Source organism: Serinus canaria, chromosome 6 (genome assembly GCF_022539315.1).
Source record: "Serinus canaria isolate serCan28SL12 chromosome 6, serCan2020, whole genome shotgun sequence".
In the NCBI taxonomy this organism is placed as follows: domain Eukaryota; kingdom Metazoa; phylum Chordata; class Aves; order Passeriformes; family Fringillidae; genus Serinus; species Serinus canaria.
Window position 1 is genome coordinate 1471728 of NC_066320.1, and position 24017 is coordinate 1495744.

Genomic DNA, 24017 nt, shown 5'->3' on the forward strand with positions numbered 1-24017 from the left:
CTGCTTTATTCTGCCTTACAACTGCTTAACTTACCATGACACTCCTCAAATACACCCCTGGTAGTAGAATTAAGATGTCAAACTTAAGAATCCCTAATCTTTTTCACATGAAAAAGAACTGGCTTATTTGCTCACACAGCAAAACAACAAACAAGAGAGAAAAGAAAGGCACTTTAGTTTTCTAATGCAGTGGATTTATGTCTACTGCAAGAACTTTAAAATGTAAAAGTTCACTGTGATATTGGCTAGCTTTTCTTTATGGGAAACTAAAGATCAGATGAAAAAGCATATTTGCTGTCACTTAATTAAGAATGACAGTGTTGTGCATATTTACTTATTAGGGCAAACAGATCATTCCAGAAATATGTATTCCTCCTGGTTGCAACACACACAGATCACACAAAGACATTGGTTCAAAAATTTTAATAAAATATATCCAGATACATTTCATTCTGTGTCCATTGCTACACTGTAAATTTCAAAGAAATACATATTTTTAAGAAACTGGAGGGGAAATTGGGCCACGGAAGTTGGTATTGAATATATAACTGAAAATCCAATTTGTTAAATTTGTCAAAACTAAGCAAATCAGTCTTACCATCCAGCACTTAACATCACCATTTGCCAACTCTTAGAAGACACTAAAATATTTACAATAAATAAATAACTTACACAAAGTAAAGGCTTTACAGTTTCCTGAATCGAGTGAGTAAAATCAAGAGTACCAATGCAAATCATGTACAAAATAATTCCTTCCAGAAAAGGAACCACAGGAGGAGGCCAGCATGCAATAGTCTATTGCATACCATGGCTTCAGGAACAGTACATACACACACCTACAGAGGCCAACACACTCTTCATTCTCTTTTCTGTGTGAGGTTGCACGTGGTCCATAAGCCAAAATAAGTAAATGCAGCAGCATGCAGTTGTCTTTGGCACCATGGTTTAAGGGAGGGAAAAACCTGTTTACACCAGCTAGTGCTGGGAGAGTACAGACTCATAACATACTCAGCCTTGAACAAACCAAATCAAGGACACACAGCTCCACAGAAAAGCTTTCTAAGATTAGGCCCCCACCACCTGCCACAAGATTTGTTCTAGCACTCATCCCTGTAAGTCTCCCCCCACTTTTATTTGTGTAGTACAGCATTTCTTAGAATACAATGCACACCAAGGAACTTGTTTCCAAACTGCAAGCTGTCTAATACTGCTGAATACATCTTGCTGGTTCTAGCTGAAATAGCTGAAGATACCTTCCTGGGTAGCAATTTCTGTTCTTGCATACAGAAAACTTGGACAAAACAAGAATAAAAGGCTGCTTGAAGTGTGCTCTGCCAAGCTGAGCTTCTACAGACCTGGCAAGGATCTAAATGCCAAAATCATTGCATTGTGTTCAAATCAGTTTACTCCATTTAATTTTTAAAGAACAACAGATGCCTAATTACTAGCTTCAAAAGCAGCATGATCAGCAGCATGTAACTCCTGGAATGGTGATAAAGCTAAATAACTAACAGCTTGGAACCCGTGTAAAACATGGGTGTCATCTCCAAAACTGTGTCATTCCTAAAATTAATTGAATGAAGCCTAAAAGATCAAGTGCAAAAAAAGTGTTTAGAGCTAGCTAATGTTTATTTGGATGTGTCACCTGGTTCTGACTCCAGGAATTTAACCACATTTTGGCAAATAAAGATGTCAGACAACAGCAGGTCCACAGTAACAGAAAGCTTTTGTTGTTAAAATTCAAGTCATTTATTCATCAATATTATTTGAGGACTGATAGTGTAGTTTTACAGAAAAATCTTCTAAAACAAAGAATCAGTTGAGGTGCAGGAATTGTTTCATAAGTTCATACGTGGTGAAAGCCACGGCCTGGGAAGGAATACAGCGAATGTAATTCAAGGACAGACCACGGTACAGCCCCCTTCGTACTCCGTGCTCTTGGTACACGTATTTCAGTGTCTGCACCATGGTACTGGGAAAGAAATCATCAGTGGAGACACATATTCAGTATCAAAATCATTTTTTTAAAATACAAGATACTTTTTACTTGGGTTTTATGAGATCTATGGAGAAAAAGCCATGGCATTCCACACAGCAAAGCCACATATGACTAAAAAGCCACCCTGCACTTCCACAAGAAATTTAAGCCCAAGGCCTGGGAATTGGAAAGAGGATGGTGCAGTCCCAGCTAAACAAGTGTTTCAGCTGGGACTGCACCATCCTCTTTCCAATTCCCAGGCCTTGAGAATGTGTTTAGCTCCACACATTGTGTTGCCTAACTGGCATGAAAGAGCAGAGAAGCATCAATTCCTTTTACAAATAATAAGCTGAGAATATTTTGCCTTATTAAAAGCAGAAATTGCACTGTATGTGCAAAGAGAACTTTCTTCACATACTTGTATTGAAACTAAGCAGACATGAAATGGAAAGCACTTCAATAGCATGAAAATACCAAGTACTTTAGGACAGGGCTCTTGGAGAGCATCTTCCATATGTTCCAAAGCTTCAAAACTTCCTGCCTGCTTTCTCCTCTCATCCTCTCAAGACAGACCTGTGTCTCTCCTTCAAAGCACAGCTCTCTATACAGTCACAACAAAATTAATAAATGGGGAAGCCTCAGGTCTGTAAAAGGAGTCCTCACAAATGCAAAAAGTAAAACCCCGAGAATAATGAGCACATTTTTATTTTAAAATCATCAGGAGTGGAAAATAACCAAGTTAAAAAAAAAGGCTGGTAAAGAAAACAGAACAGAACCTTCACAGTTAAATAACATCTAGGTTGTTTGTGAAAGGTCACTCAGGCTGCTCTTGGTAGGATCCAACCTTCCACACAGGAGGTTCACAGTGAATTGCACTGGATTCAGACATACACAATTTCACAAGATTGAAACTAACCAAGAGAAAACTGTCCCAGAATATTGAATTAGACTGAGACAATTTGAAATTCAGAAAGTTTCTCAAGATGAGAGCTGATTTAAATAGCATTATGATTTTTAAGTTTTTATGGTACTTCCACTTCTGCTGGAGGAACCTCAACAATGTATGGCGTGTAGGAGGTTACTGCAAGTGCAAAAAAGCTCAAATAAAATATTATTTTGCAAAATCATCTTATGGAACAGATTCTGCACCATTAAAATACACTCTGAAACTACTTCATTTCAGCAGAAGCATTTGGTGTCACTTTCAGAGAGCTTGCTGATATTAAAGGCAGCACAAGTAGCGTTAAAATACAAAGACCAGTAGAGATCCAGGATTACTAACAAGTGTGCCATTGTTATTTCAGGTGGTTTTTAACCTCAGATTGATAGTGGTAGCTTTTCTCTGCAGGGAAACTTCTTTATTAAAAGAATGAAGAAATCAACAGCATCCTAGTTCAGGGGCTGGGGGTGGCTGTCTTTTTATGGTAGCTGCTTTCTTTTAAAGTTTAAAATTAAGAGCTGAACTTTGCTCGGACATCAAGAACTCAGTACAGATGAGCAGGAAATACTCACAGGCACTTTTCAGAGTCTGGCAGAACCGCTCCTAACTGCATTCGCCTGCGAGTTACATCCAGGGGATAGCTACAGAGGAGACACGGAAAGCAGATGAGTCACAGCTGTTGGAATGGTGTTTAAACAAGAACACAAAGAAGTCCACAAGCAACCTCCCAGCTCTCTTTTCACTGAGTCAAGAATCCAGCTTAGATTCTCAACACAGCTGAAAGCTCTCCAAAAAGGGAGACTCCCCTTACACAACCAAAACCAGCAAACCAGAGCTCTTAATATATTCCATTTGGCACTAGTAAGGAAGATACATGAAGATCAGATGAGAGTATAAAAGGGTCTGTAAAATGCTGAAGGGAGAAGACACCTGTATTGAAAATAAAATTAACAGTTTAAAGACTAATAGGCAGTGATAATTACAATGCAGTGATTTAGTGAAAAATCCATGCTGTGTAAGTCCATTAAATTAACTTATTTTACAGACAAAATAAAATAGAAAAAGGACAGGGTGAGAAAGGAAAAAGCAAGCAAAGTAATAAAAATGCCAAATACAATATCTAAGACTTGTTTGGTTTTGGTCTTTTTTTTTTAATCCTATGGTTTCACAGGTTACATAGGTTTGAAAGTAAATTATGTTCAGGGTCAAACTCTTTTAGCTTTCCAAACAAGTTAAGAAGCAAGATTGTTACCAAAAAAGGTTCCAGCGGGTTTTAGGAGATTTGCCTGGATTGGCTTAATTGACTCACTGGATAACTCTTAAAAGACCCTGAAGATTAAACAGATATTTAGTAAGTGAAACAATAGGAAATACCTGCATTTCAGTATTTGATTAATTTAAAAACCTTACTAATAATTAGACTTGGATAAAATTGTGTCAGAGAAACGTTTCTTTAGAATGAACAGCTCCAGAGATGAAACCAGCCCCATACCCCAACTTACGATATGGTCTGAGCTATTGCTCCAGCTATGCCACCACACAGCAGGTTTACATGAGTTTTCAAAACTAACACATCGGGGTTATCTAATGAAGGCCGTCCAAGCAAGTTAGGTGCTTGAGCAAGTCCAATGCTCTTTAAGGTACCAAAGGTAAAAAATGAAAAACCTAAAAGGAAATTTAATTTTATGTACTTTCATAAAAAAGCAAACTATTTGTTGATGTATCATTATAAACAGAAAGCTGCATTTACAAAATGAAACTGCTTTCCAGTTCTTTTGGAAGTTTTTTCTTATGCAGAAAAACTGAGAAACAATATTTTGGACTTCTACAGAAGCTTCTGTCCAAATGGATTTGTGTTTATACATAATGCTGCAAAAACACTTTAAATAAGCTAGACTGTGAGTTTTAAGTTACTGGATTGCTGTCAAGCATCTTTCCGTGCTGCTAAGAATGGCTCCTGAGATTTTCCAAGAGAGGGTCATGTCTCAGCCTTTACAAACGAGGGTAGTTGAGCCGTGCTCCTCTGCTCCGCATCACCGCTGCTTTACGGGCGGGAGTGTTTACGGAAAAGCCACCAGGAGATGGAGCCAACGGAGGCTCTGAGGCCGCATTTACAGAGCCCCAGCTCCCAAGGATCTGCCTGCTGGAAAGAAACAGCCTCCTTGTTTCCTTGGGGTGAAACTGGGAAGTACAAGACAACCACTAGTTTACCTTCCTCACTCTCAGCTCCAAATTGCAGAAAAGCTAGGCTTTGACTATTGAAGACACTTTTTAAGGAGCATCATTGAAGGTGATTTGGACAGAAGCTAATTAACTAGATGTGCAAATATATTAAACAAACTTAGTAGTGCACAGAACTGCTGAAGGACTGGCACGTTCTGGTTTTAACTTACCCGCATAGGGTGCCATTCCCACCACAGTTGGCATCAGCCCTCTGTAGAATCCACTAAAACCACCCTCCTTTGAAAGAAAAACACAGCAGCATTTGTAGCAAGAAAGACAAGTGTCTTGAGTTACCCCACTGCTCATCCAGACTCCCACGACAGCAATCTGACTAGCACCATCTACCACCAGGGAGCTTGTGCCACGTTCTGCTTCCTGTGCCTGAAGAACTGAAGGGACAACTGCCTGGCTCCAGAGGAAATAAATAAGTGAAAACCAAGGCAAAAAATCTACACCCAACATTATAACTGGAAACATTTATGCATTATACATAGCCCTCCTCCCCAAATCTTTTTGTTAGCATCACTACTTTTCTTGAAAAGCAGCTTCTCTGCTGTTTCTGACCTCCCACCTACTTGAGCCTTAGCTATAGCTCAGCAGCCTGAGGCAAAAGCAGCATCCAAAGAACATTTTACATTGAAAAATTCAAAGTACACGCAATGAAGTCATGTTATTTCACACTAAGCCATTATGTTCAATGCAGTGCACCATTATTTAAGAGCATACTTTGCTTTTTCAGAACTGAAGATTAAAAGAAAAAATACCTTTGTGTAAATCATCTTGAATGCATGGATAATTCCCATGTACTTGTGTTCCCCTTTTACTTGGAACGCCAGGCGAACTCTAACCATATCAAGAGGGTAAGTACAAATCACTGCTGTAATACCTTTATTAAAAACAAAAACAAAACAAGCAAACAAAACTCACCTACACCTTATCTGATTCTAGGATTATTTTGAAAAGTAGAATTTCCTTTTCTGGCAGTGAATACAATGGCATATACAAACTTATGTTACAGAAACACTTAAAGTCACTTACAATCAGTAAACAGGAACACTAACTCCAGCAACACACAAAGGATCTGTTTGTACTTGGTGTTCACTGAAGCAGCACACCTAGGCCTAGATTTTCCAAGATTTATGGGCCTGACTGTACTCACCTGAGCTTTGAAATTCTTAGCTCCAAAGACTCAGGCTAGTTAAGTACATCAGCTTTACTGGATTGCAGCCATGAAACCTAATCCTACCATACTAAAAAAAAAAAATCACTGAATTTACATGTTCTATTCCAAACAGTTTCTGTCAGAACTGGGTGTCATTACTGAGCATAGATACATGTATCTATCTACTGCATCTGAAAATATGAAACATATTCTAATGACACACTAAATATATTCTAATTACATCTAAAATAGAGCCAGGCTCATACTGATGAGAAGTACTTAACTGTGTTGCATTACTGCATTTTAATAGCTCATGTTACATCAGCACTTCTATTTTAAAACTGAGCAGAAAAGGTTTCTGGACTTAAGATGCAAAATAAAAGGAAAAAAACCCCAAATCTTAGAACTAATCCAGTTAGGAGCTGCTTCAAAACAGCTTAAATGCTGACCAACTTGCAGTTTTGGAAGCACAACTCCAGCACAGAAAACAACAATTCTAACACTTGCCTGAGTAACAAATTCTTTCCAGCTGCTAGATATTGAGGTAAACCACTCAATGGCTGACAGAGTCTTTGGAAGGAATAGTTAAAACTGTTGACTAACAACAGTGGTCATTTTTTGATGGTACACTACAGTCACCAAAAAAACCAAAAAACCCCACCAAAGAACCAAAACTCAGACAAAAAAAAAAAAAAAAATCTGGGGAAAGGCAGAAAAGAAAGTAAAAACCTTTGTCATTGGCACTGTTTTCTAGAAACTGCTCTGATTTAGCCAAATGTAGCTTTGTAAAATTGATAAATACACAAAAGATACAAAAGATAAGTACACTTTTGGTGGAAAGAAAATTGTCACTTATTTTTGTCAGGAAAATGTCACTTCCTTTTAAGTTTTAATAGTTTCTTAATGACACCTCTTTTTGTAGGTGTATCACCTCCCCTCCCTTCCACAAGGCCAAAACAAATCCATAACAGGGGGAACAAAAAAAGGCAATCACAAACCAACAACAAAATCCAAATGCAACACAACCCCTGCAGACAAGCTCTGCATAACTTTTACATCTGGAGTTAAAAAAAAAAAAAAAAAGAAAGAAAAAAAAAGAAAAAAAAAAAAAACCAAAAAACCCACTGTTCTGATAAGATGAATGATCTGAAAGTTATCAGGATTAGATGGTGAGATAAAAAAACACTGTAAGTGAGCTATCCAAAAATCTGACACTCAACTCTCAATTGGGACCCAAGTTTGTGGGATTCTGGATTATTCCATCAGTAATTCATTTTAGAAGACAAAAACACCTCTTTTGGAGATTTTGGAAAAGTCCTCTGAACAAAAAGCAGATATCTGCTGTTTATTTCTGGGGCTGTCTCACCCACAGGATTCAAAAGCTGGAAGCTGCAAAACACTAAAGCAACTTCAAGACTGTTTCCACTGACTTACATGAAATGCAAATCCTCAGTCTAGAGCCTTTCCCTAATGGGTTCCCTGAGATGTCCAGAAATATCATCAAATAGATCAATTCAAGCAGTTTAGAAAAAAATTAAGGGAGGGGTAAAGCACTTTTACAGAGCACAGGAAAGCCATCCCACTTCAGCAAACAGACTTTACCTACTTCTTCTCTTTCCAGTCATGCACTGAAATCTATCCAGGCACTTCCTCTGAACAAAGGCTAGCAACAGCCCAAGCAAGAGCTTGGTGAATGCACTCTTTAGTGAACACACTCTGAAAACAGCACAATTTAAGAAAAACAGCACAGGTGAAACTGAAAGAAACAGTATGTAGAGAAAGGATTTAAATAGAAACTTCCTAATTTTTTTTCTTAGTCTTCTAGCTATGACTTTTTGAAAAAAAATCGAAGTAGTAAAAAGGGGATTTGGGACATCAGCCACAATATATGCTGTCTTGTAGCAACCAGGAAGAGGCATGTTACTGCTTTACTGTTCATCTAAGGAAAATCTACACACAAGGGATCAAGATTTCTTTTGGGGCTCAAGAAAGACCCTATCCTTTCCAAGAGGAATAGCAGCCAGCTGTGGGACACAAAGCCATTGTGGTGAAGTCTACAAAATTACTCATCTCTGCTCCCTAAATACTACATTATGAGAAGTCAGACCACAGCACCTTAAGGCTCAGTCCCAAGCTTGAAAAAGCAAAGTCTATCCCCACTAATGATAGCTAAGCCAAAAATCTCTGATGGGGTATATTAAACAGGACAGATTCAAAAGTGCATCAGCAGTTCAGAGATACATACAGCATTTGCCACTGATCTGAAATAATCTTAATAGGGGAATGTAGCTACCCCCTTCAAAGAGCCACTTCCTCAAAAGCAGCAGACATTCTCACTGCCAATGCTGACTCAGAAGCCAGGGAAAGACCCTTCTTCACTTCCCACATTGTCCTCAAGCACCTTTGACCACTCTTGGGGACAAGATACTGGGTCACACAGTGACAGTGAAGCACATTAGACTGTCCTTGATTCCCTTCCCAGGCTTTGGCAGTTAACAATGATCTTAGCTCCACAGGGATTCATCTGTCTCCCAGTTTCTCTACTACCTCTGTTCTTAGTAATTTTCTTTCTGTGGAAATAAAAAAAAAAAAAACCTATCTGGAGCAAGAAAAAGCCACAAGTGAAATACATTTATGTTGCAAACACAGCTGGTATGCAAGTTTTTATTATCTCTGTATCATGCTCTTTGTACTATATCAGGAGCTCCAGAGATCAAATTAAGCACTGCCAGGAGATTCAGAGGAATAAAGTTCAAAAAGTGATAAGAACAAGACACAGCCTTGAACTGCAGATTTGCTCCTTAGCTAATATAAAGATGAAATTATCCAAGTAGCATCTTCTGAACAAAACAAAGCTTCAGAAACTACATACACAGAAATTGCTGATGATAAATATTAATCAGGTTGAAGAACTCCTAATTTATCACTCCTAATATTTCTTTATGTCCAATAATTAATAATTCTTTTTCTTTCCACAGCACATCTGAAGAACTAGACCAGATTTTTTTAAATGCTGACTGAAGTAGGCAACTGTTAATTACATAGTATTTAAAACGGAGACAGCCAATATCCTCCTAGATACTGCTAGGTCAGTGCTATTTTCAATCACTTTTAGTAAAAGTAAAAAGCTAAAAGCAAAAACATACTTTCTGTATTAGTTTAATGGGACTTGAGTTTATTCTAGATAACATCTAGTCTTTTCTGGCTTTGTTATTTTGAAGTTAATCAAGTGCAAAAGAGGAAATATACATTTCTATGTTTTGATTTGGATTTTTAAATTAGAAATCTTAAAAAAAATTGGTAAAATCTTCCTGTGATGTTTTATTTAATGTTACTTGTTAATTTTTGTTGTTATTTGATAATTTTCTATTCTAAACCCCACCAACCTCTGATTTCTCTTCTGCCTAGCTCTGTCTTTCCTTAAAAGAAGGTATACCCTACTGATCTCTTAATGAAGTGTTACAGCTGAAATTTGAATCACACAAGACTCAGGAAATTCAGAGTTAGAGTTTCCACAGAAACTTTAACTGGGTCTCCCTAAATATATGCATTACAATAGGCTTTTCTTTTCTCTCCCTCCACTACCCCATCCTCACTGCCCTGTTTTTCCCTGTGCATATGCTTTTGATCCTGTTTATCACTTACAGGAGACACTTGAATGTTTCCTACCACTCGGAGCTGATTCAGGCCTGTTGACCACTAGTCTCGTTTGAAACACTGACATAAGCAAGATTTAAGTTCACTGGGGACAGAGAAGTGAAAGCAGAAAGCTGCCTGGCTAGATGCTGGAGAAGAGACAAAAAGCTCAGAGAAATAGAGGTTATGTAGTCTCAATCCTGCACCCCATGAAACTGTGAAGGTCCCTGTGCACCACCACTGGGGTTTGTGCAGCACATCATCTCCTTTAGAGTGTGGAAGAAACAGAAAATTATCCTTTATTGGAGCCAGCACAGGAGGGAAAGCAAGAAATATTACTAACTGCTTTCAAGTATTTTCTTTTTTGTTTGCAAACCTAGAAAACTTCTGTACCACATTTCAAACTCTCTGCTCTTCTTAGTGCCTCCTTCTTCCCCTCTATCTCCTTGATGTACTTAAGATAAACCCTCTGCCTAAGGGTTTATCTAAAGAATATCCCAAGAAGCAGTTAATGCCACCTAGTAAACAAATAGAGAGACACTCACATGTGACACTATATAAATATTTGACTGCTGTGTTCATCTCACCCCCAAGTCAGGCTCAGTTCCTCACTTTTTGGGTTCTAAAAATGAAACTACTGAGTATATGGTACTTAAAACCACAACATAAAGCAGATTGTGCTTGCCAGAGAGCTCTGCCCACCAATTTATTTCTGTTATTCTAACCACACAAACCAGATTTAACCAGTAAGGTGCTTACAACAATGCCAGATGCTATTAATTTATTTATGGGAAGAATTCCACTCCATCCAACACTGACAGATTAAGCTGATTATTCAGTGTTTTCACAGTGCCTCCCAGTCTCTGACAAAGCTCCTGGAAAAGCTGCTAATAATAATAATCTTTGGGGGGGGGGGGGGGGAGTATATTGTAAAATGTTCCTTAGACCAGTTAAAGCCAGGGGAAAGGAGAAAAAGGAAGAAAAACCATCTATGTATCTAGGGTTGGTTTTGACTTTTCAGATAGAAAGCCAGCCAAGTTCTGGAACATATCTTAGCAAACAGGCTTTGTTCATTTTTAGAACTCTTCTCACTGTTTAATTTCATTCTCTTTCCTCTGATGCCACACAAAGTCTAATATTTTAATGAGATCTTCCTAGTTTAACTGAAGATAGTATTAAAAAATCCCAGTTTTTTTTTTTTTTCCAAGAGAAGCTAAATATGAATACCTGTGACTATGTAAGGACTGTCACTAGCCAGTACTTAGCCTATTTTACAAAGGAAAAGCACATGAAGAATCACTTCAATTAAACCTCAGTCCACTATTACTTACCTTCCCCTGTGTTTTTCTTAGCTACTTTTGACTCAATGACTAGTAAGAAGAAAACAAATAAATAATCATACTATACCCTGGCAGTTTACTGATAGGTTTTTCTGCTGCTATTGCACTAAATAATAAATGAGAGATTTTAACATTCACAAATATGATCTAAAGAGCATCATGACAATCCTGCACTGGACATGGAAAAGTACAGACATTTCTGGCAAATCCAAAGAAACTACTCATTAGAGAAGCCACAGTTCTCTCTATTTCTGTGGGCTTATATTCAACCTAGCAGCAGTGCAGAGGGACTGATGAGCTAATTCAACTAGAACCTGCAGCTTTATACTTCATATTGATCACACTGGTTTTTACACTTTTAAAATGCCATAATAAAAGACTTTTAAAAAACTGTGCTTCACAACATAGCACAGAATTCACTGCTTGCACAAGTATTTTTTAAAGAATACTCTTAGACAAACAGATTTCAATTAGGCAACCACATTAAATTAACCATTTACTAGTATATTTGCTTAACACAAATTTGCAGGAGTTTGACCCAACACCACATCAAATCATCTTCTGAAGGAATATTAACTTCTGAGCAAAAGGCATGTCTGAAATCCAAGTACAAAACCATACCTGCCATGGATCCAGCCATTAATCGATGCACATGCCCAGAAATCCCAAGCTGTTTCTTTATTACCTACACAAGGTGGAACATTGTCAATAGTCAGATAGCAGAAAAGGCAGGGAAATACAGCACAAAGCTTATTAGCACATTAGTGCAAACTCTGCAGCAGTTTCAAGACGTTTACAATGCTACAAATTCAATCCAGAACATTTAATTACTGTTAGAATTTTTTAACACTGTTTCCAATATTAAACACTGTTTCCACTGCTGCTGTATCCAATTTCTTATTAAAAACATCAAAGTACTAAAATTCTACTAACAAAGCAAAACAGTAAGTTGAAAGTATTTGTATTGTTCACTTCAGAAGCTAGATTAATTGTTGATTTAGTTATCATTAATGTGTGTTAAACAAGGCACACCGAGTATATAGAGAGCAAAGGACACTGAACAAAATTGAAAAGTAAGAAGAGTCAATTTTTCTTACATGCACATCATGTGAAATACTCCCATAAAGATTTTAACTGGATTAAAAGAAAAAGGAAAGAAAAAAAAGGAGAAATAAAAAGGAAGAGAAAAAGGACAACATTTCAGAGTAAGTTAATTACAGCCTAGAAGGAGTTAGAAATTACCTCCCAGGCTTTTTATCAAATAACTGAGACATTCTGCTATAAAGATCATTAAGTATCTTCCTCCTTTAAGAATTACTTTTCTTTTACACATCCATGCAAAATATTGGGAAGGTTTCTGGTCAATTAATTGATAAAAGAAAGTGCTATGATGCTAACTGGGTTCTTGAAATTGCAGATTCATAAATCATCTCAATGACAAAGCACGGCATGCAATCTTTTATTCCATACAACACAAAATATGTACAGATCAACAGCATTCATGGTTACAGCACAAAGAAAAGAACCTACAAAACCCATTACATAACTTTGTATCAGTCTTCTGAAATTTACTCTTAGGGAAGGGAATCTCAATATCAATCCCATTGTCCTCAGTAAATATTGTACCATTTACTTGGCTGGGTACTAAATCTGACCTTTCAAACATGAAATTTCCTCTTGCTAATAGCAAAATGCTTTTTTGTTTTTTTTTTTTTACTACAAACAGCAAGGTTTAAAATACATTCATGCTAACAACTGACCTTCATGAGATGTTGCAAAGATTTATTATGAAAGAGTAAATTCAGGAAAACAGAAAAGAATCTACAAATCTTGCAGAACACTCAAATGAGCATTTTTATCTTCAAGGTCATTTTTATCTACAGCCTGACATAATAATTTGGCAGGTCAAATGTAACAGCCATATCCAGCAGACTTTCAAGTTTAAGTCCTTTTATCCAGGAAGTACAAGGAATCCAAACATATACACAATAATGTTATTTCATTCTATATTTTTTGATACATTTTTCACAAAGGGCTACATCATAGCAATACAAATAGCAGTAGACTTTAAATTACCTTTTGTTTTCATTTAAAAAAAAGGTATTATTCTCAACAATACAAACATGTAGAAATCAGTGTGAACTTCTTTTTCCTTAAGCAACATTGCAAAAGCTTCCCTGTTATCCTGATATTTTTAATGACTAAATTCTGATAAAATTAAGCCACCTTACAAAAGATGTGCAGCTAGTTAGTAAGACACAGAAGTTTCAGTGTTAGTTTCACTCACTTAACCAATCTGTATTCATTGCAGACAGGAAAAAAAAAAAAGAAAAGAAAAACAATAAATTCAGCTACCTTTTTATATTGGTCAAATGCCATAAACTGAATAGCGCCATAGGGAAAGATCCTGATCATCATCGCCCCATTTCCTTTGTACAGCCCAAGGTAACCTTCCTTTTTGGGGACAGCACACAACGTAGAAAATACTCCTGCAGCAATACAAAAAAAAAGGTATTTAACACTCTGGGGAAGGAAAACAAAAATCTAAGAAATGCTACTGTAAAGAAAGTAAGCATATTAAGCTAAGGCTGCATCATGTTGCTCATGTAAAGTGGAAAATCCACTTTCACTGCCCAAACATTGCCGGAGGGAAGAGCCTTAAGGTGAAGTTTTATCAGTTCTCTCATCTCCCAGACTCAGTGAACCTCTGCACTCAGGCTCCAGCACTTTCCTGGACTGTGAGCAAGGCTCCTGCAGATGCCACTACTCATCCACAGCAGCCTAAGGCCAGCAACACAGGGGGGAACTGGCTGACTGTGCCTTAAAAAGCTAACACCATGGCAAAATGATATTGCTACATGCTAAATTACAGATTGCATGCCATTACTAGGGAAATCAAATAAAATTGTTGAAGACTCTCATTACTTACAACTTAAACATCTCACACTCTTTATCTCAGAGTTGTTGCAACAAGAAGCAATCCTACTTCCTCTTATTCGGTGGGAAATAATGCAACATCACACAAAGTTCAGGCAAAACCTATAGTTTTACTGGAAACATTAGCTATGCACAGTTGCTATCAAATTCACTTTTTAGTTTGATTCTATAAAAGAATTAACTGTGATAATCAAACTGTTTTAATTCATATGCAACTACTAAATAAGAACCGAAAATGAAAATGGTATCTTGCTTTCAGGCAGGAAGAAATGAGTGGCTGACAAACTTTCATTTGAAGTTTAAGCAAAACAAGTATCTATTAGTTTCTGGGATTCTAAGATTATGAACAGATTAGTGCACCTTTTTACTATATCATTGTATATTAAGATATTATTACATATTTAGTAGCAGATTTAAGATGTCATGCTTATTACATGCCTCTGAACTTACTTATGCCAAGACTAGAATTTCTCTCTGTGCTGCAATGATGAGTTACTGTTTCTATTCCCTAGAACACAGGGAGACCCACAAGCTCCACAATGCAAAGGTATAAAAACACACAGGAAGGACTTGGACAAACTGAACCATCGTGTCTCTGCACTTACAGGTACCTCATCCACATAATTCTCCTTTTTTGCTATGTGTAACATGGACACACATTCAAGTCAGACACAGTTCAAATAATCAGCATCATATCTGACTCCCAAAATAGGGAAGAACATAAGATTTTACTTGCCAGCTATGGCACAGTACAAAGGAAATTGAAGATTTAAAATCCCAGTCAAACCAATTATTTCACCCTTCAATTCTTAGACTTGAGTGTATACTTGTGTCTGTGTTACTAAAACACATTGCTTGTGTTTCCCTTTCTGCCACAGTGAATATATATATCCACTGAATTTTATGATTTAGCAATGATTTATTTTCCCAGCTTTTAAAAAACATTCTTTAGTGGCTAAGTTAATAACAAGTTCAGTTACATTAGCCAACTCAAAACATTTTTTTTCCCCCTGAAAATTACAACACTTAAATTTTGGAGCAAAAGTTATGCCATATTTCAGTAACATCTGACATAAATGGCTCAAATACTCTGCACAAGAGGGCACTGTTACAGCCTGCAGAGAACAGTTCTGGACACGTGAGTTTGCTCTCACCATGATGCAACGCAGATGCTGAACACACATCACCTGCACAGAGAGCAGGCACAAACCCTCTGCTCTCTGCAATTTCCACCAGCCATGCCTCTGTCTGAGCTGCAGGGATCCCCACGGCCCCTGGGAACCCCTGCAGCACAGTTTTACTGAAATCATCCAAGCTTTGAAGCTGTGAGTACCAATCTCCTTCTGGCTTCTCTAAACAAAAGATCAAGCCTAGCTCTTACATGCCTTATTGAGGATTATTCTGACATCTCAATCTCTAACACATCAATTGATACCACAACTTACACATGGCTTTGTTTTTCTTCTCAAACAGTAACAAAACATGGCACACAGCCTGACCAGACAGATACAACCTCCTGTCTGATGAGCACCTTTCTTATCAGCCTCATCACTGAGTAAATTAATACACCCAAACCACACACACTGCATTTAAAGCCAAACATTAGCAGCCATCTTACCTAGATGTTTGTAATGGTGGTTATGAGCTTGCAGCAAAATCTTTACTCGATCCAGCGGTGCAGTAGTTGTTTTGGCACAACATCCTGCAACACCTTTCCAAGAGAGAAAGAGAAGAGTGACAGGATGAAAAAAGTTCTTTAGATCAGCAGTTAAATAAGGGATTTTTCTAGTGCAGCTAACTCAGGAACTTGGAAACAGCGCCAATGACAAGTAAACAGCTTCCATTAGATACTACAAAGCCCCTAAAGCCTTAGCGAAACATTTAAGCTACTTGTCCTGTTTACAAAAACCCAGGCCACTGTCTGTCTCAGCTACTAAGGTCATTGCAGAAGGAACTTTCCTGAAAGTTACTCAAGAGTTTTCCATCCTATTTCCTCCTTCCCTTTGAGGGAAACAGCCCTTGCCTATCTTCCCAAGGAGGTAGGCTACATGTCTGCCGTGTACCCTGCGCTACTTCAGAGCGAGATCCAACAGTGAGTGCGGCATGATGGAAAAACTGTAAACAAACACAACCTTCTCCTACCCCAGCAAATCAGTCACCTGAGACAACACCTTACAGGAAGAATAAATAGGCTTTTCCTCTATAAGGTCATTAATGTGGCATTGTGTTTGCCAGGCTGTCTCGCCCCTTCACACCACCTTCATCTTCTGTACAGCAACCTCAGCAGTCTGAGGACAGGGATAATCCGCCCTCCCCAAGGACCCTAACGAGGGTTTGAGCTCCGGGAACATTCCACTGGCGGCTGACCGGGGCTCCTCGCCGGTTCTGACACACGTGCGAGTCACTGGCGGGCACCGCGCCACCCGCGTCAGTCCATTAGGGGAGAAAGGAAAAGCGAGCTCCCCGCTTCCCCGGGTGACGAGAGCCGGCGGCAGTTCCACCGGGGACAGCGACCCCGAGGTGCGCCAGCGCCGCCCCCCGCTCGGGGCACCCACCTCCGGCGATGAAGGAGCGCAGCCAGTAGAAGTCTCGGCGCGCCGCGCCCGGAGGCAGCGCGGCGCCGGGCCCCGCCGCCGCCGGGGAAGCCATGGGGCAGCGCCGGGCCGGGCCGGGCCGTGCCAGCGGCGGCTCCCTCAGGCGGCGAGCGGCGGCGCTCGGGGCAGCGCGGTGCCCCCGCCGCGCCGCAGGGGCGGAGCTCGGGGCGGCCCCGCCGAGCCGCGGCCAGGCCACGCCGCGGCGCCTGCGGATCGCGTCAGCCGGGCCGGGCCGGGCCGGGCCGGGCCGCCCCTCCGCAGCTGAGCCGCGGGAAAGGCCGGGGTAGCCCCGCTGGAGCCGCTTCTCACCCTCTGCGTGCTCCGGGGCACGATGCGGCGTGGAAGCCGTTTGTTAGTGCCCCCGGGGATCGCTTGCTGCTCCTTAAGAATAGTCATCCGCCCATTTCGCTAACAAATACGGATATATAGACCTATGGGCGCACATAACCAAAACCTGAAGAGCTCTAATTAGACTATACTGTAAAATACATCGATTTTTTTAGCCATTTAAATAGCTGCTTAAACTTCGAGCAAGACCATGAATATTTCTTTTGTCTACAATTATGGCTTCATACCCAGAAAAAAATTCAGTATGATTATTTATATGGAAGTTTCAAAATGCATCATAAGGGGAAAATGAAAAAAGAAAAATCAGCAGTTTTAGAATAAGAAAGGTCAAACATGATTCCATAGCTGTCAACAGTTTGGACAATTTTTAAGATTTTCTGCAATGTCTCTGTTGATTACAGTGTATAAAGCTTTCCTTTATAATAATAAATACCAGGAGGTATTTGATTTTTTGTCTTCAGCTCCTGAAGAAAAAACTCAGAAGCGTACCCTCTGAATGCTGGTGCATGGAGCAAGGAAAGAGCGCTCACCTGATGCCTCGTGACAGCTGATGAGACAGCTCATGCTGTCAGCTTTTCCATTATTTTTCTGCAGTTATTCACCTATTCCTTATATACTTTTTGCCCCATACATCTTGACTTTGTATTTCAAGTATTTCACATATCAATATGCCTTTTTAAAAAGTTAGTCTTCTAACACAAAGAAACCAGTCAAACAGATCTCAATGCTTGCACAAGTAAAAGGAATCACTTTCCAAAAAGAATTGCCATACTGCTTTTGCTTCCTGCTTGTGTCAGATTGCCTTCGAGAAAAATTACTCATTTTTTCCTTTAATATATTATATTCCTTAAAATTAAGCATGTGTCAGAATAAAAAAAAAACTTCATTTAACTCTATTTGATCATTGCATCATTTATATATGTGAGAAATGGCTGTTACAATAGTCATTCTTTCCCACAACTAAAAAAAGGATAGATTTCTTCTACAAACCATTAAATAAGTCCTTTAGAGCAGAAAACCCTCAAGCCTTTTTACCTTTTGTAATATACCTGCAAAATTCATTTTTTATTGAAGTCACTCTTTATAAGTCTCTAATAGAAAGGCAACTGTTCAGTGAGTTACTGAAGCAGGTTTTTTAAGTCAATGCTGATGCCATGTTCTCCACCCAATTTGTATTCTTTTGGGTTTCTGCTCAGGAAAAGCCACCTCCCACCACAGCAACCATACTGTGTTAACAGCTCCAGCTCTAGGAGCCTAATTTACTGATTTCACACAGAAAAGCATTGCAACTGCACTAACAGCTGAAAGTCATCAAGTTTCTAGAGTTTTACCACAGACTAGAAAAATCAATAATCACAAAGATGGGCTGTCACTTCTCTTAGCTATGGGCAGGATATTTCAAGGAGATTACTTTGTCAGCCCTCACAATTTAGGGAAGGCTACATACTGTTTAGTGAAGCAGTAAAAAATTTGTATTGCTAAACAGACCATCTTGCATAGATATACCAACACACAAAGGAATTCAGCAATGAGCTTTATGTGCCTAGCTTTGTTGGTTTTTTTAAAATACTTACTGGTATAAAGTGTTTTCAAGGTCTGTTTTCTTTATTAGAGACCGTAGTAGTTCGTTTGCACCTTTAAATATTAACGTTCTCCCAGCTGTCATTTAATCTTTTTACCTCAAAATGTTATCACCTTTTACAGAATTTCTCTGGTGGCATCTCTTTTATGATGCATTCTTAAAAGTCATCAGAAATTTTAATGTCATTTGGGTTACACTCAGGTGTGACACTATGGCATCCTCCCCCAGTAAATCAACAATCAGCAAGGGAAGACATTAAAATTACAATACTCAGGAGCAGAGCTACAAATTTAAAAAAAAAAAATCAAGCAGGAAGGTAGTTTTATCAATTGTAATTTGTTCCTGATTTTTTCTGTTGCTAAAGATGCTTGGTTTTCTAAACACATTTTAAATACACGTCAATTAAAATAGAATATGAAGGTTCTAGTTAGGTAAGCTGTCCTCATAGTAGTGGCTGCCAAAAAGATTATTTTCAGTGCTCTTAAAATGCTGGTGTACACCAAGCCCTGTTTTGGGATAACTGTACAAGTTACCATCAGGTGTCATACCTCTGTAAGCTTTTTAAGTCTTTAGGCTTGCTTCTGGTCTTTACCAATTAGTGATCTGATGGAATAACTACCTAGCTGCCTGTTCACTTGCCCCAAACCATACCTACAGACATCAGGAGTACATAACTTTCCCCCCGTGGTAATCATTCTTCTTCTGCCACAAAAATCACAGCTTGCAGATTACAAGCCTAGCAAACCCCAGTTCCTCAGGACTGTGCTGTCCTGAACTCTCTTTACCTCTGTCAGCAAGTAGCTAGAAGTGCTTCTTCCTGAGGTGAGGTGAGCAGGAACCAAACAGGGGCAGAGCTCAGGAGGTACCTCCATGGACAGGGCACAGTCCTGCAGCAGGACAGGCAGAGCTGGGGGCTGGGAACAGCCACAGGGACAGCACAGAGCACAGCAACAGAAGATAAGGCCCAAAGCTACGCTAGAGGCAAGCCTGAGAGTCACCTAGAAACCAAATCCAGACAACAAACAAGCCCAGAACCAACACACAAAACAAACACACCTACACCAGAGCTTAGACAGGAAGCAATTACTGGGCCAGGCCTGAGCTTAAATGGAGTTCAGGGCCCACGAATCAGGTGTGTGGCTGGTCAGGGCCATGAAGCCTTGTTGACACCCTCAGGACCCTGACAAGCCCGGTCAGTGAAGTCTTTAACCAACAGAAATATCTGACTGATCAGTTACTGAGTCTGCAAATACAATGGGTGCCAAATTTCTCTGGCTGAGCAGGTCCCTTCCTTTCTTTCAGGAGCCAGGAAGAGGTGTGCTCTATGTGAGCCCTGTATCACATAGCTTACTGCAAAAGTGCAGCACACTTGAAGCATCCAAAACTCTTGGGTCTGTGCATGCACAATTAACCATGTCTTGCCAGATGTGTTTACCAGCAAGGTACTGCACAATCATTGTGATTGTCATGCTTTTTATTACTCATGCACTAGCATGCACTCAAGTAAGGGTCGAGATTTCCAATGAAAATAGAAACTGGCAGCAAACTGCTGTCCACGGCAGGTCAGGAACATCTGTTGGGAAATATTTAGAATAAATGCAGTGGGCCTGTATCATGCGTATCAGAAGATGAAATCATGGTCCCTTCTGGCCTTATTTCACATAAAATGGTGTTAACTCTTAAAGTATCTGTGTTCAGTGCTCAGCCTACAAATGTTAACCTGTTTTCAGTGCCAATCAGGCTGGGAGATACTATCTATAGAACCAGGGCCAAGAAAGACTAAATGAGGAAGTGGTTGTCAAAACCACAATTAGAATTCAAGTTTCTGCATTAAACTCATGTTCTTCAAGACTTTACTCTTTCAGACAGTGCCAACTAACAATGCTGTGGGTGCTTTATCTGATCATCTGTATTACAAATCCAAAGGCATTGACAGTGTTTGCCCTGTGTTCATCTGCATTCACAGGCACAGCACCCCACACCAGTGTGGCACACAGGTGGTCACATCTGGGCTGTGAGCAGGCTGGTCACTTTGTCATGCTGGAGTCCAAGCTAATAAAGGTAAGGCAGGCTTTGATAGAAAGTGGAAGCTGTAATCTGTGTTTTGTAATCTCACAAGCAAACAACCCTAATGTTTCAGTATCAAACCTGTCCCTTAAAAAGCAGTTTAGGTATCTTTGCAGAGTAATTCTCAGAGCTTTTGGTTTGTGAAGGGCTAAAGTTCAGCATCAATCTAACCTCTCTTAGCTTGGAACTGATGCTGTGCCTGTTGGAGAGGTCTGATGCAGATGACACTGCAGGACTAATTCAGGCATACCTGAATAGTTCTGCTTCCAGGGTCAAGGCCCTGAGGGCACTAATAGGTCTTATTGGACCTGACCAGCTGCATCTGGAGTCTCCACCCATATCCTTTGCCCATGGGCCCAGGAGCTCTATTTAAGCTCTACCCTGGCTAAGGAATTAGTTTTGTTTATTTATAGCCTTAGTTTGGGCTTGACCTCTTTTAGTCTGTATGGACTCTGTTCAGTATTCCCTTGGGTTGTGTGTATTTTTCCTTACTCTATGGGAAAAATGGGTCTCTATGGGTCTCCAGACCTGCAGCTTGAGTTCTTAGTCAAACTTCAGACCTGCCTCATCTTCTGGAAGCTGTTTTATTACCTGGCCTTGTGCCTGAATGCAGATGGTGTCCCTGGGCCTGTTCTGTTTACCCTGTGTGTGTACAATGGGGCTGGCTGGTGAGGTCCTTGTCCTGCTGGCTGTTGTGTGGGGCTCCCTGTCTCTCAGTGAGCAGCTGTTCCTCACAGCTTCCTCATGTTTACCACAGACTTGAATTTTGCCAGAGCTGCCTGCAATGCAGAGCTACTTACAGGTTTGTGCACTTTATTGCCTCACACCACGCTGTTCAGTTTTATTCATGCTATAGGTGGGTGTTAACTTGTATTTTATTCTGGAGAATAGCATAGGGATAGGAGCACTGTGTCTGACCAAAGGTCCACCAGCTTAAAACCTTACCCAGAAAAACAGCCAGTAGCATGTACACAGGGAAGGAGGCTTGGGCAGCATGCAGAGCCCTCAGTGCACTCTGTCAGCTTCAAGTAACATTTAGTAAAAACAGCACTTCTGTGTTGTGTGGTTTTGGTTAAACTTTCTTCCATTATTTTTGCTTCAAAGAAAGAAACTCCCTAAACTGTTTTGCCTCTTCAATGTGCTGTAGTAAGGAGTTTTGTAGTTTGAAAACACATTGTATGTTTGATCTATTGCTTTGATATCCTCTACTTTGGAGAAAGAGTTCATTGCTTCTCTAAACACACACTGAGTGAATGAGTATCTCTCTCTGATACTACTTTCCATGCTGGTTTTGTTTTTTAGTATATTGGTTGGAATTTCAGCCAGATTGCTGCCTTTCTAGGGTGGATATAGTGGTGCATTTAGGTGCTCCATGTGCTTTTAGGTACAATTGCTATGTTCTTATGTGTCTTTCAAGTTTCCCTTTGTACCTTTTAAGCCAACCAGAACTGCACATTATATTTGAGATGTGAGGGCACAAGAGATCTGGCCTAAATAATGATGGTGTAGGGGTGTTTCCTGTTCACTTCTCCCCTTCTTAATGATCCCTGACACTCCACTTGAGCACACAGAACAGCTTCACAGCAGCACCTGTCACACTACCAGGGTCTCTGTTTTGAATGGTAGGAGTTAAGTCAGAAGCTGTGATTTCTATGTGCCTCACATTGCATTTTAGTGAAAGGAATTCATCTGCTGTTTTATTGCCCAGACAGTCATTACTGTGGGATCTTTTTTCCCAGCATCTAAACTCAGCTTGTCTTGCTAGGCTGAGTATCTTACTGGTGCCAGAAAAGATTTTGATCTGGTGCTACTTGCTTCCCAGGATGGAAGACCTCAGAACATGAGCACATAGGTCTGTAGGTGTGAAAATGAACAATTATTAGTTCTTTGTTTCCTAGCCTTTAGCATGTTTTTAATGGAGCTGTGATTGTGTATGTTGATGCTTGGGTGCTCCTGTTAACCTGTTTATTCTAGATAAACTTTAGCCCTCATTGTTTGTTGCTTTCCCTCAAGTTACTAATTTTTTACTCTGTATTTTATTCAAGCACAAATCTCTAACTTATTGCCATCTCCCCAAGAAACATATTCTGATTATGTGAGGTTTTATCATCGAGTTTCAGTTCCTTCAACTTCTGCTGTACAGCAGTTTTAAGAGCAATAGTTAATTTACCTCTCAAATCACCTGTGATTTTATCTTACAAAAATAGCTTGTGCTTCCTTGTATTTTAGCAGGGCAATTCTTTGGAATGATATAAGTCTGATATCCAGCCCTGAGGAAAAGATGGAATGGTTACACCCAGCAAAGAGAACTTGTGCATTGCTAAAATTCCCTGCCACTGAGGGCAACTGTTCAGAATTCAGGTGTCCATGGTGAAGGTTTCACCTTGTTTCAACTGAAGTGTCTGTGAGCTTAGCTAAGATTCCCAGACTGTATTTCTCTCTTGATGCAGGGAGGTGTAGGGCAGGTAGAAGGGGAGGGAGGTGCAAATTGGTGATAGGCTACATACCCACTATCACTGAAGAGCAGCCCTGACAAGGAGCTGTGCAGATCTGTGCTTCTTCTTTATCACATGGCACTTTAGCCAGCAAAATGTTGGCACTTAAAGCATCTCTAGGAATGGATGGATGTGGAGAGTGCTGCTCACTTGTATGCAGCAGAAAAGCCTCTCTGCAGGCTTACGTCTGACTGGGCTGGCTCACACTGGAAGTGCTTTATATTGCAACAGCTACAGACTTAATAATAATGAAGCCTTTCTAAAAAAGTACTGCTTGGGTATATTGTTTCACAGATCCTATTTCCAACATCTGTTTTTCAGTCTGAAGAGATGTTAGATTTGGTGGCCTGCTTTTCACAAAAGGCTGTGGTGATAATGAGGGGTGGAAGAAGTCGGTCAGTGGACTGACTGTTCCTCTTACCATAACATTTTACTCACCAGTTTCCCTCTGGGAAGGAGCAGCAAATATCGTCAGTGGCTCCTAATGAATGAGGTGGGGGATGGGGAAAGAGCAAGGCTCATTATGTTTTACCTCCTTGCGGGAGGGAGAGGGCGGCTCAGCAGATCTTCCTTCTCAGCCAGCATCTTCCCCATGCTTCTGGGAGTGTTTTTTCCACGCGTGGGATGGCCGGGCCCTGCTGGACGCTGGTGTTCGAGGGTCCTCCTGGATGGCACATGTAAGGGGAAGAGGGTTTGTCCCCCGGGGAGCCCTTCG

General features: G+C 40.0%; 1 protein-coding gene across 2 annotated transcripts; it reads right to left on the minus strand.

Moving 5' to 3' along the window:
- Positions 1–408: 408 nt before the first annotated feature.
- Positions 409–23961, minus strand: SLC25A16 (solute carrier family 25 member 16). Of its 2 annotated transcripts, none has more exons than XM_050976582.1 (9): positions 23835–23961; positions 15835–15927; positions 13635–13768; positions 11901–11964; positions 5906–6027; positions 5312–5378; positions 4421–4583; positions 3491–3559; positions 409–1972 (listed from the first exon to the last, which is right to left on the minus strand). In XM_050976582.1, the coding sequence occupies exons 3-9, from the start codon at positions 13695–13697 to the stop codon at positions 1816–1818; spliced, it is 705 nt and encodes a 234-aa protein (XP_050832539.1). In that variant the 5' UTR covers positions 13698–13768; positions 15835–15927; positions 23835–23961; the 3' UTR covers positions 409–1815. The 2 variants fall into 2 exon arrangements, with proteins under 2 accessions (XP_050832539.1, XP_050832538.1); XM_050976581.1 differs by lacking the exon at positions 23835–23961 and adding an exon at positions 16772–16960.
- Positions 23962–24017: the final 56 nt, after the last annotated feature.